The 20,572-nt window shown below is 42.3% G+C and overlaps 1 protein-coding gene across 1 annotated transcript in view; it reads right to left on the bottom strand.

Annotated features, from left to right (window-relative positions):
- Window positions 1-20,572, bottom strand: part of Lama1 (laminin subunit alpha 1) — a 148,007-nt gene that overhangs the window by 82,824 nt on the left and 44,611 nt on the right. Inside the window, exons 4-7 of the mRNA XM_048363582.1 lie at window positions 6,673-6,915; window positions 4,822-5,001; window positions 2,572-2,661; window positions 1,433-1,550 (exon numbers count right to left, since the gene is read on the bottom strand). Of these exons, the coding sequence (XP_048219539.1) occupies window positions 1,433-1,550; window positions 2,572-2,661; window positions 4,822-5,001; window positions 6,673-6,915 (631 nt within the window). The remainder of the gene's footprint in view (window positions 1-1,432; window positions 1,551-2,571; window positions 2,662-4,821; window positions 5,002-6,672; window positions 6,916-20,572) is intronic.

A 20,572-nucleotide genomic window follows, 5' to 3' on the forward strand; every position in this document is an offset into this window, starting at 1 on the left:
GAGAATGAATAATTTTAAGTAGATAATGCCACAGAAGAAAACAGTAAAGAGTATTAACATAAGAAAAATCCAGGACTGGGAATGTGGCTTAGTGGTAGAGTGCTTGCCTGGCATGCATGAAGACCTAGGTTCGATTCCTCAGCACCACATAAGCAGAAAAGGCTGAAGTGGTGCTATGGCTCAAGCAGTAGAGTGCTAGCCTTGAGCAAAAAAAAAAGCCAGGGACCATGCTCAGGCCCTGAATCCAAGCCCCAGGACTAGCAAAAAAAAAAAAAGGAAGAAAGGAAGAAAGGAAGGAAAGAAGGAAGGAAGGAAGGAAGGAAAGAAGGAAGGAAGGAAGGAAGGAAGGAAGGAAGGAAGGAAGGAAGGAAGGAAGGAAAGAAGGAAGGAAAGAAGGAAGGAAGGAAGGGAGGAAAAAATCCAGACAAAGAATGGTGGCTCAGGGTTGTAAGCCCAGCACTCAGGAGGCTGAGACAGGAGGACTGAGTGTTCCCAACCTTGGCTATACGAGGGAGTTTAAATTCAGTCTAAATTACATAATGGGAGCCTCCCTCAAAAAAAAAAAGCAAAGACAACAAACGTCACTCAGTGATAGAGTGCTTGCTAAACAGGCACAAGATCTTAGGTTCAATTCTAAGCGTTGCAAAATAATTAACAGCAATAACAATAATAACAAAAGTGCATCCCACTTGACCAAGCAATCCATTTTGTGGGACTATAGTTTTCAGAAGGGCCTGTACAAGCTCAGAAATGATAGGCAGAGGATTAATCATTGCTCCATATTTGTCTTAACAAAAGTCTGGTAACAATGGAGCTATCTTTATAATGGGAATTCCGGCAGTTGTTTTAAAAAACAATGCCACACTTATCATATGGTAAGCATTGTTTTGTTACGTGTGTAATCCTAGCACTTGGGAAGCTGAGGCAGGAAAAGAGGCAGTTGAGACCAGCGTGGGTAGCAGAGAAAGGTTCATGCTACTTGGGGAGACTTTGTCTCACAAAATAATACATAGAGCTAGGGTATGGCTCAGTGGTAGGGTGCATGCTCAGCATACCCAAGACCCTGGGTTCCATCCCAGCTCCAGAATCAACAACTACTGACTGCAGAAGGACTATGCCATGACATGCTCTATTCACGTGAAATTTTAGGAAGAATATCGTGGGAAGGCTAGAGATGTAATAAAAGTATTTACTGAGATGTTCACACACTGTTAATTGTTGAAATCCCAGCAGTAAATGCCCTTCAAAACATATTGCCTTAGATAACATAACAAATCCAAAAAGATACATTTACTCCTCAATAATTGGAACGTTTGTAAGATACACTGCTGCTTTGACCACTATCTGAAGAAACCCGTCATCTCTATTTTACAAAGGTTGTGATACCATGAGCTTAAGCAGAAAACATTCTTCCCATTGTAAGTGAACTCACCTTCACAGGTGTTGCCAGAAGAAATGGTGCCGGGCCTCCAGGGCTGCTGATGGTACCCGGGGCAGCACCGGTCACAGTGCTCCCCGCACGTGTTATGCTCACATTGGCATCGTAGTTGCTGAAGGGAAAAGGGGGCGAAGCTGAGTCTGAAAGACTTATCTGCATTGTCTCCTGAATGTCCCTTGAGGAAAGATTCTCTCACAGTCAAACACGGGGCAAGAATTTGCAATGGGGGTACACAACTATTGCAAACAAACTGGCATTGAACGTCTAGAAAAGAGGACACACATATCCCAGTAACAAGCAGAAGTGAGAATAAAACACAAGTGAAAAGGAGCTAACTAGTACAAATTGTAGTAAAATGATACATTGACTTCAAGGGCTTGGCAGGTCTTAGTAATAATTATTTTTATTGTCATAGGTTTTCTTCATATTTTCTTCATAATTTTCTGACATTCATCAATATGCTTTTCAGCATAAAAATAGAAGAATCCAGGTTGGGAAGCTAGTTCAGTGATGGAGGACAGGACTGGCCCGGCACGCATACAGCCTTGTTTCCATCCTGGCACACCAAGATGAAATGCGTGACAGAAGAAATCTACTCAAGACTCACAAAATTGAAAAAGAAACTAAGGGGAAAATAGGCAGATAACCTTTGTAAAAGTATTTAAAAGAAAATGTCACATTAGTTAATATTATTCTAGATCAGCTAAACTGTATTTTATCATCGTTTAATACAACAAAAATGGAAGGAAGAAAATAAATGAGTAAAAGAAAACACCTTCCTTTTAAAAAGCAAATATAAGTTATGGTAAGTACGTGATTTTTTGCTTGACTCTTTTACAGAGAAAAGCGTTTGAAAATCCAGAAGACCCCTAGTGTATATCCTTAAGATAGGAAATTTTGCCACCAACAAAATATGATAAGGATTTGATTAAAAATATGTCCTCTGAATAAAGCAAAATTATGAGACTGTTTAAACAAGTGAAGTCAGCTAAATTATCTGAAATTTCTCTTTGCAATTTTTGAAATGATTCTACACCTTTCACTACTTTACTGAATGAAGGAAGAGCAATGAAAACTGTACAGTCACAATCTACAGTTGAGGTTCCAGAAAACTATAAAACACTAGAACTTACCTTTGCAGTTGCATCCCAGGGGCAGCTACTAGCATGGCCATAGCAAATACACATCCCTCCAACAGATATGTCTTTTATTGAGTAGTAATACTGAGGAGAAAAGGGCATTACAATTGAAAATGAAAATTCTGTATTCCATTGAAAACAAAATGCTGGCACACCTCAACTATCAGAATCATTATTGGCTATCTCAAACATAACTATGTGCTCACTGTAAAATGCTATTTCGTGCACAAATTGTGTTCAATGAGAATCAGTGCTCAAATTAGCTCACCAGAAGAATCCAAAAGAGGCTAAAAGAACTGTTTTACTTGGCTACTTCTTAAACCCAGACTGCTATCATCAAAACCCATGCTGTAGAAATCCCTAAATTATACTGGTAAGGAGAATATAACAACAGATGAAGACAAACACATCAACAACAAGCGATATGTATCTCAAGCATACCAGTCAATAGGTACAAATCACCACATAGCAGATTGCGGTGTCTCCTTGCACTTACGGCCTCTTCTTACCACCCATCCTGCCTTTGCGTGTGACTGTGAAGAGACTTCTAGATTTCATTCTCCATGCTTCCTTGCTAGTATTTACAAATGTAATTCATTGTAATTAACTGACTTCACGTAGTATATGTAACATTATTGAATTCACTTTGTATTTCTAGGAGTTGTTTGGCAGATTTTCTATTACACAGTCATGCAGACAACCAGTGATGCCTGTGGACTCATACTGTACACTCTGGATGCTTTTGAATGTTTTTTTGTCAGTCGTGGGGCTTGAACTCAGGGCTTGGACACTGTCCCTGAGCTCTGTTGCTCAAGGCTAGGGCCCTACCATTTTAAGCCACAGCGTCGCTTCAACTTTTTTGGCAGCTAATTAAAGATGAGTCTCACGGGGACTTTTTAGCCTGAGCTGGCTTTGAACTGCAATCCTCAAGTCTCATCCTCCTGTGTAGCTGGGATTACTGGCATGAGCCACCAGTGCCCAGCACTTTTGATTTCTTTGTCTTCCTGTTATTGAACAATAAATTTCCCAATAAACACTATAACAGCCAGGGAGAGTGATGAGGCCCTGAGTTCAACCCCCAGGATTGGCCAAAAAAAAAAAAAAAAAAAAAGATTTTGACAACACTAAATGTAGTAGGGGCTCACATCATCCCAGCTACTTAGAAGGAAGAGATTGGGAGGAATTTCCATCCTTGCCAGTCCTGGCAAGAGGCACGAGATCCCATCTAAAAATAATATTAAAAAAAAAGAATCCTCTAAGTTTTTTCCCCAATTGATCTAAAGTGATAGAATTCCAGTTAAAATCTTGGAAAGTATTAGTCTATTTTCTTTTGGTAGGGATGAACAAAGATGCACTAACATTTATAAAGACTTAGGTTAGCCCAAACAATCTTGAAAAAGATTCAACAATTTATCTGCGGGAGGTTAAGTATCTTTAACAAATATCACCAGCTTACATATGCATGTAGGGTAAATAAGAACTTCGCCTCCTCTCTCACATCAAACACAAAATTAACTGGAGATGTGTTATAGATAAAGCTAAAAGTACAAAGCTACTGAAGAAAACTAAGGATAATATTTTTATAAATTTGGAATAACTAAGTATTTTTCCAGAAGGACATAAAAAGCATTCACGAGAAAAGAAAAATGGTAAGTTGATGTCATCAAAATTGTGTCAATCTCTGCACCTCAAAAGGCAAAGCTAGGAAGATGAGCCGGGCATGGTAGTCTATGCCTGGAATCCCAGCCACTCCGAAGGCAGATCTTCGGAGAGGGTGCAGTTGGAGGCCAGCCCAGTGAGAAAAGTTCACAGGAGCAAATCTCCACACACGAGCCAGGCAGTGTGGCAATCACAGCCTTGTGGGAGGCAGAGCTCAAGAGCATCACAGTCTAAATCTGGCCCACACAGAAATTTAAGCCACTATCTGGAAAAAGAAAAAGAAGAAGAAGAAGAAGAAGAAGAAGAAGAAGAAGAAGAAGAAGAAGAAGAAGAAGAAGAAGAAGAAGAAGAAGAAGAAGAAGAAGAAGAAAAAAACAACAAGAAACAGAACAAAGGCCCCAACAGTCAGTTGCGATGGCATTGTGGTGACTTGGTAAGGGAACCAAAAGGCATGGTGTGGTGCCATTAGCTAACGGAAGTCTCTGTAACAAGACAATGGTTTCCAATAAAATAAGGCGACTCTGGAAGAACAATCAAAAGGAAAATAAACTTTTTATGGGGGCAGGGGCACCACTGTATGCTCACCCGTCTTGTGACAATCGGGTCCAGGTCTCTGGGGTCCCGGTGGCTGAGGGTCATGAGATCTGCATTGAGCGTCCGGATGCGCTGTAAGCGTAGACGGATGTACCGTGCGGACGTGAACTCCAGCAGCCTGGGGGAGAGGTCATCAGCGCTCGGTCTCCCATTGATGAGGGACGTGTGAATCTGGAGAATATAATATATAAACAAACTATCGATTTAAACCATGGAGAGATACACCCCTGATCGTTTCATCCAGGACATAATCTTTACACACACTATCTGAATAAAGTCAAAACCACCGACTGGCTCGGTGCTAGTGGCTCATTCTGTAATCCTAGCTACTCAGGAGCTGGAGATCTGGAGGCTTGCAGTTCATGGCCACACCAGCAGAAAAGTCGGTGAGACTCCCTCTCCAGTTAATCAGCAAACAGCTAAGCCGGAGGAGTGGCTCAAGTGGTAGAGCACCAGCAGAGCAAGCTGAATGAGCATGAGACCTGGAGTAAAAATCCCAGAATCGGTACAGAATTTTTAAAAATACATAAAAATGAAACCAATAGGCTGTTGTAAAAATATGTCTAGCACATGCTCACTATTTACTACTTATTGAATTCGTGGAATGGAGCTATCCATTCTAGTCTCTGAGAGATTGCTGGGAATCTTTTAACAAGGGCATTTCTCCCAAAGGAAGGCTACATCCTCTCTTAAATAAAGTGTGTTCTTGAAACAACCAGAGACTTTCTTCAGAGTTCCTGCCCTAGAGACACTTCAAGAAGTTTCTTCAGGGGCTGGGGATATAGCCTAGTGGCAAGAGTGCCTGCCTCGGATACACGAGGCCCTAGGTTCGATTCCCCAGCACCACATATACAGAAAACGGCCAGAAGCGGCACTGTGGCTCAAGTGGCAGAGTGGCCTTGAGCGGGAAGAAGCCAGGCCTTGAGCGGGAAGAAGCCAGGGACAGTGCTCAGGCCCTGAGTCCAAGGCCCAGGACTGGCCAAAAAAAAAAAAAAAAAAGAAGTTTCTTCAGTTTTCTCTCAAGCCACATGCTACCAAAGAGTAGGCTGTGTCTCATGTGGGCACTGGTGGCTCACACCTGTAATCCTAGCTACTTCCGGAGACTGAGATCTGAGGATTGTGGTTTGAAGCCAGCCCAGGTCGGAAAGTGTTGAGTGCTGGCACTGAGCTGTCGTATCTCATAGGCATCTATCTCTCAGTCTTCCACATCCTCCAAGGGAATGACATCTCCAGAGAGAAAGCTGGGAGCTCCATCTTTTAGAGGCAGTTAAGAAATCTCTTTTAAGATTTCAAAAAATGAACCAGTAGCTCACAGCTACCCAGGAGACAGACCTGAGGATTGTGGTTCGAAGCCAGCCCGAGCAGTTAATTCTGTGACCCTCTTTTCTCTAATTAAGCACCCTAAAAAACTGGAAGTAGAGCTGTGGCTCAAATAGTAGAGTGCTAGCCTTCAACATGAAAAGTTCAGGGACAGTGCCTGGGTCCTCAAACCCTAGGTCTAGAACCAAAATAATAATAATAATAATAAGATACCAATAAATGTTCCTGCTCTGGTGTTATAAAAAAAAGGCTTTGACAGAAGAATTCATTGATTTATTTAATCCCAGCAGATTGAAGACCAAGAGTGCTCCCTGCAGGGAAGATAGCAATAAAGTGAAATTTTCCTTCATGAAAGGGATCATAATAAACAACACTCTTGGCAACTTTAGATAGAGCCAGATCGTTTGACCACTGATCTTCGTATCAAGTGTCACCAGATCTGGAAGCTCAATGGTGGCTCCTACAATAGCATTTGAGGAAGGGGCATGATGGAAAAGAAGCCCTCATGGGAGAGCACAGTACCTCCCCATGTTCCAGTGGGACCAGTCTGGAGTAATAGGAGGTGCAAATCACTTCATCGTCTGCTCTGTAAGTGGGCGGCCCCCGTCTGGGAATTATGTTGTAGCGGGTCAAGCACTCTGAGTCGCTGACTGCGTAGTACTGCCAGGGGCTGAACGTGATGCCATCCACAGAACGCTCTAAAATCCAGTTTCCAGGGCGAGGGGCATTGGCTGCTTTAATGATGACATATGCAACTTGAAAGACCTGAAAGAGGAGACATGGCACATCTCAATCCAGAACTTCACAAGATCAGTTAGGGAAGGAATCTAAGTAGCCCAGCTCATAAAAGCTCAGAGGATTTGGGGGGAAGGGGTAATGTAAAGATATTGGTCAACGGGTACATAATTTCAGTGACACGAGAGGTACTATATAAACACATGACTATAGTATACAGTCATAATATAGAATACCATGTGCTGGAAATGTACTAAGAGGAGAGTTAAGTTTCTTAGACACAGACATACATCTGTACACACACAACAGGTAACAGCGAAATGACAGACTCTCTTTATTGTGCTTATGATTTCACAGCATATGTGTGTATTCAGTCACCCAGTTGTCCCATTAAGTGTATAAAATGTAAAAATAACAAAACCAGCAGCAACTGCTTATATATCAAAGCCATCCTAGAGAGAATCACTATACAACAACCGTCAACATCTTTCTATGTTTTTGAGAGTAACTGCTTATATCAATCAGAAATGCCTTGTTGAGATTCCTGTTGGAGGCTACTGTCAAAATAATACCCCCAAATACTCACAGGTCAATCTGAATTATTACCAACAAGTGGGTAAGCCCTCTGGGAACAGTGACTTCATGGGCTTCCTAGGGAGCCCTTTCAGTTTTAGACAAGTCCCCCGTTCGAGGACCTAGTTTTACATTGATTCAAGGTCTCCCATAAGTTCTGTACTCTGGGGCTACAGAAATCATGTTGGGTTCCTCCTGAAATATTTGAATATCACTACGATGTGTATGTACATATATATTAATATATGTTATAGATATTGCTTCCAGAAACCAAAGACTTCTTTAGTTTTGCTGCCACATTTTGGTTTCCCGAAAACCATCATACTTAGCAAGAGGCCAACACCTCCTCATGATGCATGATGATGGAAATACAATCCTATTTTACCCAGGCACTGGGTAAAAACGCCAACTACTTACTGGAATGGGAAGAAAGAGTGGGAATACTGTGCCCTTTCTTTTAGCAACTCTACCTTGGCAAACTTTGCTTTTTTTTTTTTTAAGAAAGAAAACTCAGATTAGTAAATGAGGTCCAGGAAACAATAACAAATATCTTTTTTCATTGTGGACCTAGCACTTCAGCTTTCCTCTGACTCAAGTTGATTGATGCTTTTATTAAAACCAAATGCCAGTACTTCTGGTTTAAATATGAATTCAGCCCTCTATCTGTGAATCTAGCATCTCTAGATTTAACTAATCACAGCTCAAAATATATATATTTAAAATTATGTTCACATTGAATATGTACAGATGTTTTTCTTATTATAATTTGGCAAGAATAATGAGGAAAGACAGCATAATATGTGTATAATACATATATATGCATATATTATGTTGAAAAAAATGTATGTGGAGAATTTGTTGGTTGGTTTTTGCTTCTCCCCAACTCAGTCAACTTAGTGCATATCAGTTCCAGGAACACAGAGCTATTTAAAATTAACGCACCACAAACTAAATGGTGGTTACGCTCACTGACTATGTCTAGGGACTATGTGGGAGAGAAAAGCCCTGTCTCATTATAATAAACAACTATTCATCTACAAGAAGTGCTCCCCAACAGTTTCCTCTGTGTGTTACGTGGCTGTGTCTGATATGTTGGCTCTCCATGTTCAGTGTGCTCCTCTGGGAGGTGACTACCATTTCTTTCTTTAAATTTAATTATTTTTACTTTTTGTTTATTTTTTTAAAATTATTTTGAAGGTGGGGCTGGGGATATAGCCTAGTGGCAAGAGTGCCTGCCTCGGATACACGAGGCCCTAGGTTCGATTCCCCAGCACCACATATACAGAAAACGGCCAGAAGGGGCGCTGTGGTTCAGGTGGCAGAGTGCTAGCCTTGAGCGGGAAGAAGCCAGGGACAGTGCTCAGGCCCTGAGTCCAAGGCCCAGGACTGGCCAGAAAAAAAAAAAAAATTATTTTGAAGGTGATGTACAGAAGGGTTACAGTCACACAAGTCAGGTTAAAGAGTACATTTCTTTTTGGACAATGTCACCCCTTCCTCGCTCTCTTCCAGTTTTTCTCTCCTGTCCCCACCCACAAGTTGTATAGTCCATTTTCAACATAGCGTCTAGTCAGTACCACTGCTTCATTTGATCATCCTTTGTTTTATTTTTAAGATTATTTTAAAGTAGTTGTACAAAGGGGTTTCAATGTAACATTTTTGTTTATGAGAACCACGCATTTTGATCAATGTCACCCCTTTCTTCATTCTCTCCCATCTCTCCCATCAAATACAACTTCTAAAGCACATTAGAAGTCAAATGATGACCTGGGGTTTTGACAGATAAGGACACAGAGAACATTCTCTATGAAAGACACATGTATAGAAGAGGAAAGTAAGTCAAAGAAAGGCTAAACAACATCCAGGATTTCATTAAGAGCCATAACATATCCACAGGGCTTGAACTCAGGCAGTCTGCCCCCACAGCCTCTGAGCTATGCTACCTGTACCAACTGCAAGAGGAAGAAGGGGGAAGACCTGGGTGGAGGAGCCAGCAGAGTTCCACTCACTCTTGCCAACCACATAGTTGGACCAGTGTTACTTATCTCAATGCCACATTCTAACACCTTTATCAAACCCTTGTCGGTTCTTATACCAAGAGCTGAGTCACGTGTCAGAAAACCTTATCTAGGAGAAGAACAAGTGTAGTGGAGAAACTTCGGGGTAAGGTCTCCAGGTAGCCCTGACTTGGATCAAAGCCTTTTTTTAATGGAGCTGAGAACTACTGAGCTCTTTTTTTTTTGGGGGGGGGGGGGGCGTCCGGACCTTGAACTCGGGGCCTGAGCACTGTCCCTGGCTTCTTTTTGCTCATGGCTAGCACTCTACCAATTGAGCCACAGCGCCACTTCTGGCCGTTTTCTATATATGTGGTACTGGGGAATTGAATCCAGGGCTTCATGTATATGAGACACATACTCTTGCCACTAGGCCATATTCCCAGCCACTATTGAGCTCTTGAGACCCCCCAGATTGTGGCTATGAAACAGACAGAAAAGGAACTGGAAGCTGTAAGTCCCATAGGAAAAAGACACATGAAGAGTCTAAATACAATTTTTCTTCAGCTTGAGCACTAATCTGGGCTGAATGACATCCCCCCTTCATGTGTTGTATTAAAGTCTGCATCCTCTGTGCCTCTGAATGTGATTAGAGGTTGAACATCTACAGAGTAGTTAAAGGAAAGGCTAAAACCCATTATTTTGTTCAACCATATATATAAAGTAAAATGTAGCTGATTCAACATGATTACTGACACAGACACATACACTAGAAAGACTAGCAGACAGAAAGAAGAGAGCCATAAGCCAAGGAGACAAGCTCTAGACAAAACAACAACAACAAAACTAACACTATCAGCACCTGATATTAGACATCCAGCCTCCAGAACTGTGTGAAATCCTGTGTAAACTGCCCATTCCATTTTATTTATTACAGTGGCCTGAGCTGACCAACCACATCCTAATTCAGCAAGCCTGTTTGACAAGCAGATCTTACGTGAGGCAGAAAAAGTGACTGATTCTTTCTTAGTATATGTGACTTTAACCCACAGTCCAAACAAAATTCATAATAATGCTGTTTCCCTTTTATGGCATGGTTGACCACACTGTCTTCTCTCCGCAGAAGATTGGGTGAACACAAGTTGTTGATGTAGGGGTTTTCACTAGCCTTACAGGGGTTGCAGCCTTGCCAGACCTGCAGCTGATACAGCCATTTTTAAATCCGCTGTCTTTATGCCTTTGCACCCAGTGGCCTTTGTTAATGATCACTGGAATGCACGCAAATAGTGTCCCACACATAACGCAGGCACACATCAAACACTACTTTCCACAAAGGAATCCAGACAGGAATGTCCATGTGAGCCTCCATCCTAACTTAAACATAGTAAATCCATCTCAGGCACAGATGTCTGAACAGTGCAGATAGCCTAATTGTCAAGGTCAGAGGTCCATTTCCCACGTGCAGGGAGAAGCACAGCCTCTCTTCTCCACAGAGGGGTCACTGCTCTGTGCCCAGCTGAGCGCTCATGGGATCCTCAGGCTGTGCATGGGTCTCTTCTGCAAATCCTCCCTGGAAGAATCTACCCCCACCAAACAGTGACCAAACAGAGAGCCTGGGAGTGTTTTCTCTTACATGAGGGAAAGGAACTCCTCACAGACTCAGATAATAGTTAAGGAATAGTTAAGTGTATTTGATAAATACTGCTTGAGGATCCCAACAAAAGCAGTAAATTTGTGCCTTGGAACTTTATGGCTTATGAAATTCTTAGAAAAGAAAATGTAGAACGGTGATTGGAATTCGTACTTAGCACTCAAATACAGAAACAGTGAGGATGTTGACAGGAGAGACACTGACCAAGATATATGGTACTCAAACTGCTTTGTTAAATGGCAACTTCTTTGTACAAATGCTTAAACATATCTTTTTAAAAGAGTAAGTAACAACTGCTTAGTGGAGGCTTATTACTAACATGGATGTGGAACACTTCCAGACTTAGAGTGTCCATCCCCCAAACATCCAGTGCATTGGCAAGTGTGTGAAGACCAAAGTAACTTCAGGAGTTTAGATGTTCACTGGGGAGAGACAGGTGTAATACATATATTAGATAAATCCTGTATAGGCAATTACCTTGAAATGCTATATCTATTATATTTTAGCTAACAGCTTTATAGTTACTTCTATCATTTAAAACCAGTGAACGTAACTAAGGATAAAGTATAGAAATAGCTTCACGGACTTGGGGTGTAACTCAATGGTAGAGTCTTGCCTAGCATATGGGAGGCCCAGGGTTCCATCCTCAGCACCAAAATAAATAAATAAATGAAACCCACACACAAAGAGATGGAGGAAAGGAACAAAGGGGTAAAAGGAAGAGTTTCATGAATGAGAAGGTATTTGCTTTTCTTTAAATTTGGAACCCTAGACATGGAAAATAAACATGCCAGTCAGTCCAGTGACTCTGTTTCCCTCTCTCTTCTTTTCTCTTTTTCTTTTCACTAGGGGAGAGGTGGGACTAGCTGCTAGTCATGATAAACTCAGATCAAGAAGTGTCTCCCTAGAATTCTTAAGATTCATGTTTCAGAACATCAAGGAATCTCATGTTTGATCTGTACTGAGGTACTAAGTCAATACTGGGAAAAAGCCAAAAATGATTACCAATAAGGCAATGCAGAGATAGGAGCCCACTTTGAAAGTAAATAGAACCCTTGAATCAGTAATCCAAACACAGGGAAGGGATTTTTAGAACACCTGTCAGAAGGAGTTCTGGTTTTCATCAACAGGAAAAGCTGTTGCAAAAAGATCCCACCAGGAAGCTGTCCCAAACTCCAAGTACCCCCTTTCCACATAAGGATGACTAGTTGTGTAATTTCAAAGCAAAAATGCTGAACCACTTTAAGAAGTAGAAACAGAAAATATAAGAAGCTCGTCTCCGTTCCTAGTCTGACATTTGCTTTCATGTCTATTGCTCAATTCTGGAATAATTTTGCTCAATTTGTAGAAAATTGGGTCAGAATTACCTCAAAAACCCAACCAGGACTGTCAGCTATAATGGTACAGGGCATGTCTAACCTTTCTCCCTCTTTATAAGTTCCTTACAACAATCTAGCTCCCCTAGAATGAGAGGAATCCACTTATAGAACGCACTGACAGGCCGTTCTCTGGCCCGAGCAATGCCCAGGCACCTCTCCTGTTCCCTGCCAGGCCTGCCCAAGCTGCAGCTATGAATATTTCAGCATTTGAAGTTAAATAGGCATCTACCAAAGGCAACTGCTAACTTGCCCTTGCTGGAATGGAGGAAAGACATATTATCTCCTTTTTTCCCCCGACTGCAGAAACATGTTCAGAAATCCACCGTGGAGATTGAATAATAGATGTCAGCAATATTCCAGAAAGAAAAAAAAATAAAAGGCAAAACCAGCAGTGGTGAGCCCGCTGGGCACTGTGGAGGTCTGCTGACACACTTACTCTGGAGTCGCCAGCTGGGGATCCTGTGCAGATTTTCCTGGTTAGCTTTGCCGCGCAGGTCAGGGCACTGTGCACTCTGAGAGCCGTCTGCCCAGTGAGAGGACGCAGGGACTGCTCTTCCTCAACTAGAAACATGCATGTGGCAAGGAGGATGGCTGGCCAGTGGGCCACTTCACACGGGCATGTGTCAGCCAGCACTCAAAGTCGACTTGGAGCCAACTTCAAAGGGGAAATGTCTATTTTGACTTGCAGTACTGTAAATACCAGTCCACGGTCACTTGATCACTTGCACAGTGCAACCTGGCTGAAGTACGTGGTGGAGGAGACCTGTTCACCTCATGGTGGCCAGGAGTCAGAGAGAGAGAGAGAGACAGACAGACACAGACACAAACACAGCACAGACACAGAGAGACACAGGAAAGATCCAGAGTTCGCAATACCCCTTCAGGGCCAATGTCCTTACTTCAAAGCCAACATCCCTCCCAATATCCTAACTTCTTCCCACTAGCCTCCACCTATCAAAGGCCTCTGCCTTCCTATACCACCACAGGCTGCCTGCAAGCCTCCAACTTGTGGCTTGGGGTAAAATATTTCAGATTCAAATTGCAACAGGCTGGGAACAAAGGAGTCTTTTAATGGCTTTTTATTTCAGCTTCATCCAATAAACAGGCTGAGTACCTGCCTTACTACAGGGACTATAATATAGCAAAACCTGTGGTCTGTGTAGAGACCCTAATGAGAAAGAGAGTGGCTTCCCAAACCACCAGGGACAAGAAGAAAGGCTGGGGGTGGCAATCCTGTAGTCTCTTATGGAGAATATGGAGCAGTCAGGGGAGGTCTTTCCCAAAGCACGCATGGAAACAAGAGAGGACTGCAGAGGCACATGGAGAGACACCCCAAGGGCACCAGAGGCTCGGAGGTACTCAGCAAGTGGATCTAAAAGGTCAAAATGTGAGTGAGAAAGACACAAGCAAAGGCTAAGCAGACCTTTCAACTTTGCCCTGTTCCCCCTCTCCTCTGTCGGAAGGTGTCCTCCCCTGTCATAGAAGGGAGTCTGCCTAGAGTGCCCCTTTTACACTCAGTCGCAGAGCATTTCTGGCTGAAACCTGGGATTCTTCTCACTTCTTTTTCTCAGCCACACTTGGACCTGTTTCTTTGCCCCAGGAGAAGAGACAATGATGCAGAGATGTGATTTTTGCCTCCCTTCCCATTCCTCATGGGAAAATAGACTAGCATCACACTTAATGAAAAAGCAAAAGGGTCCCTAGTCGTTAACCCACAAAACCAGCTGGGGACCCCACCCAGCAAGCCTTAAAAATCTGGATTCAGCCAGCTCCATGGAACATTAACCCATGAGTTACACATTTACGACTCTCTGAAACAGTAATGATATGTTTTCTTTCCTTTGGTCCCCTAGCTGAATCATTTACCAGAAAAACTAGAAATCGCCTCCTGTGAATTTGTACAATGTCACTGTAGGTATGGATTGCTGATCTAGAACCTATTAGAAACAGCTAACTTTATTGGGCATTTATCATTTTCCAGGCATTAAACTGATAGGCCATCACATTAAAAGCTTTTGACAATGTATAAAAGATGTGGTAGGGATATAAGACAGTGCTGTCACTATGGAAAACAGTATTGTGGTCCTAAAAGCTTGAATAGAATTGCTAGACGATCCACCAATTACACTTACAGGAATGTACCCCCCAGAAAAGCAAAAAGAAACTCAAACCATTATTTACACATGATTGTTAAAAGGAGCCATAGTCATACTAGCAAAAAACAAAAACCCAAATATGTATCAATGGATGGCCGGCTAAATGAAAGTTGGAATTCACACTCGGTGAAATGCTATTGAGACATATAAAAAGAGAATGAAATTATGATGCATGTTATAATATGGACACACCTAAAGATGTTGTGTTCTGTGAAGTAAGCCAGACACAAAAAGACAGAATATTGTTCTATTTACATAAGCTACCTAGAGTAGGCAAATAAGACAGAAAGTAGAATAGCTGTTTCCAGGGACTGAGGTGCGATAAGGTGGACTTCCTTCCACTATAGGAGGTAGAAAAATACTGGGGATGGTAGTTATGCTTGCACCACAAAGTGAATGCACTTAATATCATTTTAATTTTTACTTAAAATAGTTCAGATGATAAATTTTACACTGTATGTATTTTATAAGACCTCCCAAAATTAAATGGGGATAAAAAAGTGAATGATACAAAGACAATTTTTCACAAGAGCCTGAGATATCCTTATGGAAATGAGCAGGAACAGAATATGCCAGGCAGAGACCACCTCTGAAGCAAGCAAGGCGTATGTAGCTTGCAGGCCAAGCAAACGGCTCAGAGATGTTTGGAGCGATATCTTCCCCAGAGCCCTGTTTCTGTAGATTTCTAAGTTAAGATGTGTCATTTCCAAAAATTCAAATTGAGAACCCCAGACTGCTCCTGTTTCAGTTCACAGAAGCCCCAGAGATGATCCAGCTGAAACATCACCATGCAGACAGCTTTTTGGCTTCTGGTGCCATTCCCTGAATGAGAAGCTGACGGGGTCACCCACAGCAAGCTGGCAGGGTTGTGAGTGATGCTACATGTTAGCCCTCTCAGAGCAGCCTTCGTAAGTGTCCTGCTTTATTGTACGGCTGTCACATGAAGAGCAAAGGCAAGTCTCTGATGTCATGCCACCAATTAGGAGGGAAAACAGAAATTTTTAAATTAGGTCTAGGAGCTATCATGATTACCTGGTAAGTACTATGGGGGAATAAAATCACTTTTGAAATTGTGCCTGATTGGTCTATTTACAGTTTGGTTTAAAAAACAAAAACTCAGAATTGCTCAGGTTTGATGAAAAATTAAAACAGAGTTATATGGGAACTCCTACTTTCTGCCCCATTTTTCTGTGAGCGAACCTAAAACTTCTCTCAAAAAGAAAATGTATTAATTTGTTAAAAATCAAAACTATTATGCACATAGTCTCATAGTGACAAACTGATTTTTAAAAAATGCTTGCTCTATCCCAGGTGGAGTCTAAAGCTAGAAATTGGCTTGAAGGCTTCACTGAATTTCCCAGGGCATCATAGTTTGGACAGCTGTGCCATCGGCTAATTATTTGCAGGTTTTAATTTGATCTCATGATGTTCCCAGGCTTCATACCTGATCAAGGATGCACTGGAGGTGAGGGTAAGCAGTGCTTTCTAACCTAATGCCAGAGGCATCTTTTGAGAAATGTGTTGTGAGGTATTATTTTTTTCTTTTTTTCCAGCCCTAGGGCTTGGATTCAGGGCCTGAGCACTGTCCCTAGTTTTTTGTTTGTTTGTTTGTTTTGGCTCAAGGCTCGCACCCTTCCACTCAAACCACAGCACCACATCTGGCTTTTTCTGGGGAATTGAACCCAGGGCTTCGTGCATTCTAGGCAAGCACTCTACCACTAAGCCACATTCCCAGCCCCATGAAGTGATTTTTTTTTTCCATTACAAAAACATCAGCCAGGAGCTGATGGCTCACACCTGTAATCCTAGCTACTCAGGAGGCTGAAATCTGAGCATTGTGGTTGGAAGCTAGCCTAGGCAGGAAAGTCTGTGAGATTCTCATCTCCAATAAACTACTCAGAAAAAGGCAGAAGTGGCACTATGGCTCAAGTGGTAGAATATTAGCCTTGAGCAAAAAGCTCAGGGACAGTGCCCAGGCCCTGAGTTCATACCCCACAACTGAAAAGAAAAAAAAAAAATCAGAGTGTGCTTACACCCCTCAAAGGTATAGATCACCATACACCAGACACTTGATTACAGGCTGCTCACCTGTCAGCATGCCTCTGTAGTGAATGTTGCAGGAAGTTGTCACACAACTGTATACTTATTTTTAATGTAGTATAGTAAAGAGCTAGTTGATAGTTTTTCAGGCCCGGGATAGCCATGTGTAACTTTCATCACATACAGGCTACTTTGGCCGAAATGTTACTGTGTGGCATAGGAGGGCGTCTTTTTCAGCCTTGGGATAACTGTGTGTAACTTTCATCACATACGGGCTACTTTGGCTGAAACGTTACTGTGTGGCATAGGAGGGTGTCTGTGCGCAGACTGCAAAGGGACCACAGGTCTGTGGCTCTGGCAGCCACAGGCAGCCAGCCAATCACCAGTGAGTCTGCACCTTCATCGTCACGTGGGCTGGTCTGCCATGTTATCAGTCAGACTTCTGCCCTTTCCAACCCTCCCCCAAGCCGGTGAGTGGTTGGGGAGTAACTAATAATGAATTTTTTAATATCTTACAATCTGAATCCGAGGAACTATAAATCCCATTTTAATAATCTTCATGATCCATTCTTAAACAGATCTCTCCACCCCTTGCATTATGTGCAACCAATACTGAGAATATGGTTTCTGATAACCAGTATTTCTCAAAACGTGTCCCTTTTTTTCTCTTTCGTTAGAATATGACTTGGAAATTCTATCTACCCACTGACACTGGTATCTATACATCGAAAAGAGTTTTTGCTGTGTTGCAAAACAGTTTGACTGTTATTGATACAGGTGAAGATGAAAACCAAGGGCTGGGAATATGGCCTAGTGGCAAGAGCGCTTGCCTCCTACACATGAAGCTCTCGGTTCGATTCCCCAGCACCACATATATGGAAAACGGCCAGAAGGGGCGCTGTGGCTCAGGTGGCAGAGTGCTAGCCTTGAGCAAAAAAGAAGCCAGGGACAGTGCTCAGGCCCTGAGTCCAAAGCCAAAAAAAAAAAAAAAAAAAAAGATGAAAACCGAGGGCAAGCCTTAAAGAAGCACCTACATTCAACCACCGATACCAGTATAGAGCCACGATGTAATAGCTCGTTATTATGTAGTTAATAGTCTACTCTTCAGTTAGCAGAGATTAAGAGATTAAGGAGTGTGTAAGACACATTTACAATCACTTTCAGTGAAAAAAATGTTAATGTTAAATGTGGGAGCAGGAACAATTTCACTGTCACCTTTCCACACATGTTCACAGTGTATTTCAATCAATGTCACCCTCTCTTTCACTTTAGCTGTCTCTCTTACCCCTACTCTGGAATATTATTTTTGGGGAAAAAAAATGAAGGCAAGACAAATGTGCTACTCATGCCTATAATCTCAGCTACTGAAGAGGTAGAGATAGGGAAGATTGTGGCTCAATGACAACCAAGGGAAGAAGAGCCTCATCTCCACCAGTAAAGTTCGGACTTGGCAGTAGCAGCTGTCACGTAGCTACATGGAAGGCGTAAAGAGAAGGATGATAGTCCAGGTCTAGCTGGGAAAACATAAAGGGCTGAGAACAAGGCTCAAGTGGTAGAGCCCTGACCCAGCAAGTGGGAAGCCATGAGTTCAAATTCCAGTAGTGGAAAATGTGTAAGTTTGGGGCTTTTTTTCTGCTGCTGCTGTTGATGTTGTTTTTCTGGCACTGGAGTTTAAACTCAGGACTTCTCGTTCACTTAGCTCTACCACTGTGGTACTCTACCGCTGGAATCATGCTTCCAGATCTGCATTTGCCAGGTATTTTGAAAATGGAGAATTGAGGACTTTTCTGCCCAGGCTAGCTTTGAACTTCCATTCTCCAGGTCTCAGCCTCCCAAATAGACAGGATTATAGGCATGAACCACCAGCACCACCCTAAATGTTTGTTTATAACCTAGTAATCTTATTTCTTAGAATCTATGCGTGCACACATCTCAGTTACAGCAATCACAAAACCACTTCCATATTAGTCACAGCATGATTTAGGATGGCTTCAAACTGGAAACATATTTTAAATGTCCAACAATGAAAGCAAATAAAATAAAATGTTTTGTATCCTGATAATGAAATATTATTTAGCCATCAAAATTATTACAGGAACTTAGCTGCTGGCTGTGAAGATGAAACATAGGCTGCTGGCCCGTCTCTCGTCACTAACTAGAAAAGGAAGCAAGTGGCGGGAATGGTGTTTCAACAGTGGCTTTGCAGTGGCCCCGCGCAGGGGTTCAGAGGCTGGGCCGGGAATGGGCTGCCGTAGCCAGAAGGCACTTTGCTGGCTAGTTTGTCAATGTCTTATAAAGTTAAATATACACATTTCCTTTGACCAGAGAAACAAAAACACATACCCAGAAACAGACTTTGACAAAGAATGTTCACAGTAGCTTTTTCACAATAGACAAAAGCTGGAACCAACCCAAGAAGAGAACAGATAAGCAAAATTCAGTGAACTTGTAAAACGAAGTTCTACTCATAAATGAAAGGAACAAACCATGAACACAAAAAGCAACGGATGAGTCACAAGGACACAGTGCTCGGAGAAGAAGCCAGACAGGACATGCGCAATCACTCTATTTCTAGTACGTTAAACAATGGACAAAATTCGTGTCAAGTAAAAACAATTCAGGGTTGGCCTGGCCAATGGGAGGGAAGAGGTTGGTACGGACTTGACTCAGGTGGGCATGTGAGAGCCTCTGGACATAGTGGAAGTGTGGCATGACTTGATAAGGAAGTGGCTCGCACAATTCATTCAATGATCCTCGAGATGTCTGCGTTCCACTACCTGCAAATGAGATCAGCAGTGTCTGGCATCCAGCTCATGTGCCAAGGAGGGAGGCCCGCCAGAGTGGCATCTCCACTGAACACATAAAGACTTTTTCCTTGTTTATTCCCTAAACAGCACATGATTTTAAACACACACACACACACACACACACACACACACACACACACACACGACGATTTACCACCAGGCACTTGTAGCCTACACTTGTCTTCTTAGCTACTCAGGAGACTGAAATTTGATGATTATAGTTCAAAGCCAATCAGGGAAGACAAATCCATGAGACTCTTATCTTCAGTTAAGCAGCAAAAAGCTGGAAGCAGAGAAGTGGCTCAAGTAGTAGAACACCAGCCTTGACCAGAAAAGCCAAGCAAGAGCCCTGAGTTCAAGTTCCAGTACCAACACAAAAAATTAATTAATTTAAAAAAAAATTCATAAAGTTTTGGCCTTGTGTTAAGTATTTATGTAATCCAGTGATCATGTAAAGTACACAAGATGAACGTGTAAGTTGTATACAAATACAAGGCCTTTTTATGTAAGAGGCTTGGGCATCCAGGGAATTTAGTATCTATATATCTTTATTTGGGAGGGATAGTCGTGAAATCAATATCTTAGCTAACAAGGGATGGATGTATAACTCAGTAGCAGCACAGTATTAAAGACAATGTCTACATTAGGATGGACCGTTCCTTTTTAGCTCTGCACACATGCCAGCCTTTCTCCTCTGCAGGCTATTCCCATGCTTCCTCTCCTTCCGTGGGTTCCTCCGTGAGAAGCTTCCCTGGCCTCCAGCTGCCCTTCCTGGGAGCCTTCCACTCAGCGCAGACCCTGTGCAGCTTGGTTCCATAGGTCCCCCACTGGACAGAATGCCCCGGCCTGTCTTCAACGAACCCTGAAGCAACACTGCCACGATTATGAACATAACAAAGCTCATAAGCCACCAGCTTGTGATCACTTTACAGTTCTTAAAAGATGGAAACATTACAGAGTACAAGTTAGGCTTAAACGCAGATTACAAAAAAAAATCAGATTGGACTCCCCAACTGTACTGTATGTCCCAAGGAAATATTTCTTCAGAAATCAGAACTTACCAGCTTTATTTTTCTTGAACCCTAGTTTA

This window comes from Perognathus longimembris, chromosome 15, assembly GCF_023159225.1.
Source record: "Perognathus longimembris pacificus isolate PPM17 chromosome 15, ASM2315922v1, whole genome shotgun sequence".
Taxonomy (NCBI): Eukaryota; Metazoa; Chordata; class Mammalia; order Rodentia; family Heteromyidae; genus Perognathus; species Perognathus longimembris.